Source organism: Thrips palmi, unplaced genomic scaffold, assembly GCF_012932325.1.
Source record: "Thrips palmi isolate BJ-2018 unplaced genomic scaffold, TpBJ-2018v1 HiC_scaffold_19, whole genome shotgun sequence".
Classification (NCBI taxonomy): Eukaryota; Metazoa; Arthropoda; class Insecta; order Thysanoptera; family Thripidae; genus Thrips; species Thrips palmi.
In genome coordinates, this window is record NW_023144628.1 from 10,970,226 (window position 1) to 10,976,401 (window position 6,176).

At 61.7% G+C, this 6,176-nt stretch overlaps 1 protein-coding gene across 1 annotated transcript; it reads left to right on the top strand.

The window, feature by feature from the left end:
* Nucleotides 1-1,789: 1,789 nt before the first annotated feature.
* On the top strand, nucleotides 1,790-5,954 carry LOC117646333 (nascent polypeptide-associated complex subunit alpha, muscle-specific form-like). The gene is made up of 3 exons (XM_034387211.1): nucleotides 1,790-1,807; nucleotides 1,870-5,418; nucleotides 5,670-5,954. Exons 1-3 carry the CDS (start codon nucleotides 1,790-1,792, stop codon nucleotides 5,952-5,954), a joined length of 3,852 nt encoding a protein of 1,283 aa, XP_034243102.1.
* Nucleotides 5,955-6,176: the final 222 nt, after the last annotated feature.

Consider the following 6,176-nt stretch of genomic DNA (forward strand, 5'->3'; position numbering starts at 1 on the left):
CGCCGTGGCGTCCGGAAAGTTTGGAGTACCACACCCGCGCCGTATAAACGTATAAACGGCAGGTAGCGAGTGTGGCGCTGCAAGGCGCGGGGTGCCTGCCGCGTGTTTAGGGGGTGGGGCGGGGCGCCGCCGAACGACTGGGCACCCCGCCCCGCCCCGCCCCGCCACGCCCCGCCACGCCGCATCTCCCCTGCTCACTTTGGCGCGCACTAAACTTATCGCTTCCGATTCAGCGCGCGCTGCAGGATCGTACCTTTACCTTGGAGGCGGCACGGCGCCCTGCCGCGCCCCTCGCACCGTCAATTTTACCCCCCTCTTGAGCTCGCTCCAGTTCAAAACAAGATATAAAGAGAACCGCGCGGGGTGGGGCCCGCTGGGCGGGGCGGCTGGGGTGCAGTAACGAACCCCCAATCAGTACGTGCTCGTTACTCCTGAGTTGGCTGTGTTCCGCCCTATTTTTGTTTTTGTTTCCGTCTTTTCGCTGCGTTTGGCCCTGCCAGCCCTGCCAGCCTTGCTGGCCCTACCGGGTTTGGCCGCGGCGTGCAGCGTGCCGCGTTGCGGCCTGCCCTCGCGCGCCTTCGCGCGTCGCGCTCCGTTTAATCACTTTGACTTTGGGTGAAACTTTGGGGGAAGGTGAAATGGTCCACTCGGACGGGCCGGCGCGGGGAAAAGGGGAGGGGGGGGGCCGCTGGGCCTTTGTGGCAAGTGTCCCCCAGCAATACTCCCTCATGTTGACTCGGAAAGAAGCTTTAATTTCCGGCAGTTGGACAAAGTTTCCTCGCACGGCCCTTTTTAGCCGCCGCGCTGCGCCACGTGAAGTGAGGGCTGGAGGGCCGGAGTGAAGGGACGACGGCCGGCGGAAAAGGGCTGAAGGTGGCCTGCGAGGGCGGAAGGGCGGGCCTTGGGGCGCACAGTGGGCTAGAGACCGGTGGAGGCGGCCAAAACTCTAGACGCGTTTTGAGCTGCAGAGTCGCTGAACAGGACTCGAACCGAACGTGTGACCCCACCAATGGATTGCTCTCCGAACGAGGAATCCATTGGTGGGGTCACACGTTCGGTTCGAGGCCTGTTCAGTGACTCTGGAGCTCAAAACGCGTCTTGAGTTTTGGCCGCCTCCACCGGTCTCTGGCCCACTGTGGGACGGGCCCGGAGGGAGCCCGAGGCCCTCGCTGAGGCCCAACCCAGTGCGGATCTCGACCTGGCGGGCCTGGCCCTCGGTCGGTACTCCATGCGAGATCGTGGTCGTGGTGGTCGTGTCAGCGCGCGCCGCCGCGCCGCCGCCACTGTAGAGTACGTTCAAACTCGCCGCCGCGCGTGTGCCGCGACCCTTTACGCCCCTCGTCCGCACTCGTCGCGCTGCTTGCCATGCGCTCATTGCTCAGGGGGTGGGTACGCACAGTCGCGCAAAAAGGAACGCGATGCGCACCTTGTTGGCGCTGGCACTGCTTGCGATGGGGTGGCGGCCGGGGGGAGTATCTCGCCGGCCTGCCTCATTACGCATCAATGACGTGTGCGGAGAGGCGATGGTTCGGAACGACACGATACGACGCCAGCAGCGCACCGCGCAACGCGCCGCTCCGCGCAGCAAAGCAACGCGTCGTCGGCCTAACGAGGAGACGCTCTTCATTAGCGCGCTGCACGCCGACGGGGCGGGGCGGCACCGTTTGCACCGCCAGCAGGCTGATTCTGAGAGTCGCTTTCGTCGCGCTGTCATTCTCGCACCCATGGCGCGTCCCGTGTAGGTGCGAGAGAGACAGAGCGATGAAAACGACTCAGTCTGCATGGCGGGATGGATTTCTATGCCGCGGTTCGTTAGGCTGGCCTCCGAATTGCAGTGCGTGCTCATTTCCCTGCATTGATGTTTGGCAGGCGGTGGTGCTCTTGCTGGCCTCCGTCGCAGTCACCGTGGTGGCGCGGCCGCAGGGCCGGGGCCAGGCCGACTACGCCTACGACTCCCTGGTGCCCAGCGACGCCGGCTACTCCACCATCGGGGGCCTCGCGCCGCCACCGGACAGCGACGCGTACAGCTACGACAAGCCGGCGGGCGCGCCCTTCCCGCCCAACAACAAGTACATCCCGCCGGAGGACAGCACGACCACCACCACCACGACGGCCGCCCCGGAGGCCGCCGATGACGCGCCAAAGGACGAGGCGCCCAAAGCCGCTGGGGCGGCTGCAGGCGACGACAAGGACGCCTACAAGTACGACAAGCCGGCCGACGCGCTGGATGACAAACCGACCGAAGCGGCCCCCGCCAGCACGGAGGCCCCGGCAGCCGAAGCAACGGACAAGCCCGCCGACGACGCGTACAAGTACGACAAGCCGGACAAGCCTCTCGATGACGCAGCCACGGAGGCCGCACCAGCCGCCGAGGCCGAGGACAAGGACAAGCCCGCCGACGATGCGTACAAGTACGACAAACCGGACAAGCCGCTGGAGGACAAGCCCACGGAAGCCACACCAGCAGAGGAGCCGGCCTCAACTGAAAAACCAGCCGATGACGACTCGTACAAGTACGATGCCCCGAAGAACCCTCTGGAAGACAAGGCGACGGAAGCGCCTGCCGAGAGCACGCCTGCGCCAGCGGAGGACAAGCCGGCCGACGACAAGCCAGCCGATGATTCGTACAAGTACGACGCCCCCATGAACCCGTTAGACGAGAAGCCCACCGAGGCGCCGGCCGCTAGTACCGAAGCCCCAGCCGAGGCGAAGACCGCCGAGGACGACAAGGACGCCTACAAGTACGACCAGCCGGACAAGCCACTGGAGGAAGGGCCCACTGAGGCGGCCCCGGCTGCGGAGTCAGCGCCCGCCACCACGGCCGGTCCAGACACGACACCCACCGAGGAGGGCTACATCTACCCTGCGCCCACCGACGCGCCCATCCCGGGGGCGGACGCAGCCAAACCGGAGGACAAGCCCGCGGACTCTCCCGACATGAAGTACCTCCCACCAGCTGACAAGAAAGACGCAGCGGGTCCACAGCAGAACGACGACGGATCTTATAATTACGACAAGCCGGCCAAACCATTAGAAGCCGCTGCAGATGCAGCCAAACCAGACGATAAACCCATGGAGACACCAGACATGAAGTACCTACCTCCGGCTGACAAGAAGGATGAAGATGCTGCAGCTCCAGTGGATAAACCAGCGCCACAGCAAAACGACGATGGGTCTTATAATTATGACAAACCAGCTCAACCCTTAGAAGCTGGGTCAGATGCAGCCAAACCAGATGACAAATCCATGGAGGCGCCTGATATGAAGTACTTGCCTCCAGCTGACAAGAAAGATGAAGATGCCGCCCCAGCTGACAAGCCAGCTCCGCAGCAAAACGACGATGGTTCGTACAACTATGACAAACCAGCTAAACCTTTAGAAGCTGGGGAAGATGCAGCCAAACCAGATGAAAAACCCATGGAGGCGCCTGATATGAAGTACTTACCTCCAGCTGACAAGAAAGATGAAGATGCCGCCCCAGCTGACAAGCCAGCTCCGCAGCAAAACGACGATGGTTCGTACAACTATGACAAACCTGGCAAGCCTTTAGAAGCTGAAGCAGATGCTGCCAAGCCCGAGGACAAACCTGCAGAGTCACCTGATATGAAGTACTTGCCTCCAGCTGACAAGAAAGATGAAGATGCCGCCCCAGCTGACAAGCCAGCTCCGCAGCAAAACGACGATGGTTCGTACAACTATGACAAACCAGCTAAACCTTTAGAAGCTGGGGCAGATGCAGCCAAACCAGATGAAAAACCCATGGAGGCGCCTGATATGAAGTACTTACCTCCAGCTGACAAGAAAGATGAAGATGCCGCCCCAGCTGACAAGCCAGCTCCGCAGCAAAACGACGATAGATCTTACAACTATGACAAACCAGCTAAACCTTTAGAAGCTGGGGCAGATGCTGCCAAGCCCGAGGACAAACCTGCAGAGTCACCTGATATGAAGTACTTACCTCCAGCTGACAAGAAAGATGAAGATGCCACCCCAGCTGACAAGCCAGCTCCGCAGCAAAACGACGATGGTTCGTACAACTATGACAAACCTGGCAAGCCTTTAGAAGCTGGGGCAGATGCTGCCAAGCCCGAGGACAAACCTGCAGAGTCACCTGATATGAAGTACTTGCCTCCAGCTGACAAGAAAGATGAAGATGCCGCCCCAGCTGACAAGCCAGCTCCGCAGCAAAACGACGACGGATCTTATAACTATGACAAACCAGCTAAACCTTTAGAAGCTGGGGCAGATGCAGCTAAACCAGACGACAAACCCATGGAGGCTCCGGACATGAAGTACCTACCCCCTGCTGACAAGAAGGATGCGGATGCTTCTTCAGCTTCTGCTGACAAGCCAGCTCCACAACAAAACGATGATGGATCTTATAATTACGAGAAACCAGCCAAACCTCTAGAAGCTGGAGCAGATGCGACCGAACCTAAGGCGGCACCAGACATGAAGTATTTGCCACCAACTAACAAGAAGGATGCTGATACTGCAGCTCCTGCGGAGGATAAGACTACGGACACTCCGGACATGAAGTACCTGCCTCCGGCTGACAAGAAGGACGCCGATGCCGCTGCGCCCCAGAAGCCCGGTCCGCAGCAGAATGACGATGGGTCCTACAACTACGACAAGCCCGCCGCACCTTTAGAGCCTGCTGCAGGCGATACTGCGAAACCATCAGAGAAACCTGCGGCTTCCCCGGATATGAAGTACCTACCGCCTGCAGACAAGGCTGACGACGCTGCACCGGCCGCTGCTCCTGACATGAAGTACTTGCCCCCCGCCGACAAGAAGGGGGCCGATGCTGCTTCTCCCGGTGACAAGCCTGCTCCACAGCAGAACGAAGACGGGTCGTACAACTATGATAAACCAAAGACTACATTGGAAGCCTCTGCTGCAGCAACGAAGGCGGATGATAAACCAAAGACTGCCCCTGATATGAAGTACCTTCCACCTGCTGGCAAAGACGGTGACGCTGCTGCCGCCCTCAACATGAAGTACCTCCCGCCTGCCCAGGATGCGGGAAAGGGCGCTGCCAAGCCCGCAGCGCCCAACATGAAGTACCTTCCACCCAAACCGTCCAGCGCAGGGACTCAAGCGAAACCACAGCAGAACAAAGACGGTTCGTACAACTACAACAAGCCGACGAAACCATTCGGCGATGGAGCTGGTGCTTCTGGTGCTGCCAGCCCTGACTCCAAGTACCTCCCTCCGGCTAAGGGTGCGTCCGCCCCGTCCAAGCCTACCATGAAATACCTGCCGCCCGCTGAGAAGGGCGCCTCCACCGCGGGCAAGCCCAACGCGAACTATCTGCCGCCCACCAAAGGGGGCGCCGCTGCCCCAAACCGGAACTACATTCCGCCTGCCGACAAGAAGTCTCCTCCAGACTCTAAGTACCTGCCGCCAGCCGCTGGGGCCAGTGCGGGCGGCAGGCCTGCCGGCGTGATCCTGCCTCCCGGACGTCCGTCGTCACCGGCGAGGCCGCCAAGGCCGTCGCCGCCACGACCCAGGCCGAGCTACCTGCCGCCTGGATTACAGCGCGGCCCGGTCGCCAGGCGCCCCGCCGGCGGGTACCTGCCGCCAGCGTCCAACGGCAGCGTGAGTAACACCGACAGTCGTGCTGCTAAACTTGGCCAGCCCAAAACTAATTTCACTTTTTTTTTCAGGGGTTCCGTGGGCCTTCCTCCGGATTCGGTGCCGCCTCCCGGGGCGGCTTTGGGGGCGGCGGGTTTGGAGGGGGCGGCTTCGGAGGCGGCTTCGGAGGCGGCTTCGGCGGCGCCCCGGGCCGAGGTGCCGCTTCCTCCTCGTCCCCACCAAGTGACTTCGTGCACCACGAGTTCGGCGGCGTGGTCCGCGGCCGATACTCCGTGCCGCTGGGTGGTGGCCGCTGGCTCGTCGTCTCGTACGTGGCGGACCACACGGGCTACCACCCCACCATCCAGTACCTGTGATAAAACCTAGACACCGTCAGCCCAGGCTTGGCGCAGCCCTTGCCCAGGCTTGGCGCAGGCTTGGCACAGCCGGCCTCCTGGAGGTAAAGAAGTTAGCGTCGTGACAGCGCCGCCCCGCCCCGCCTGATCTGATGAAGACGTCGCCAGATGACGCCTCTGATTCGCTTTGCGAGTCGGCACAGCCCGGCACAGCCCGGCACAGCCCGGCAGGGTGGCTGGCTC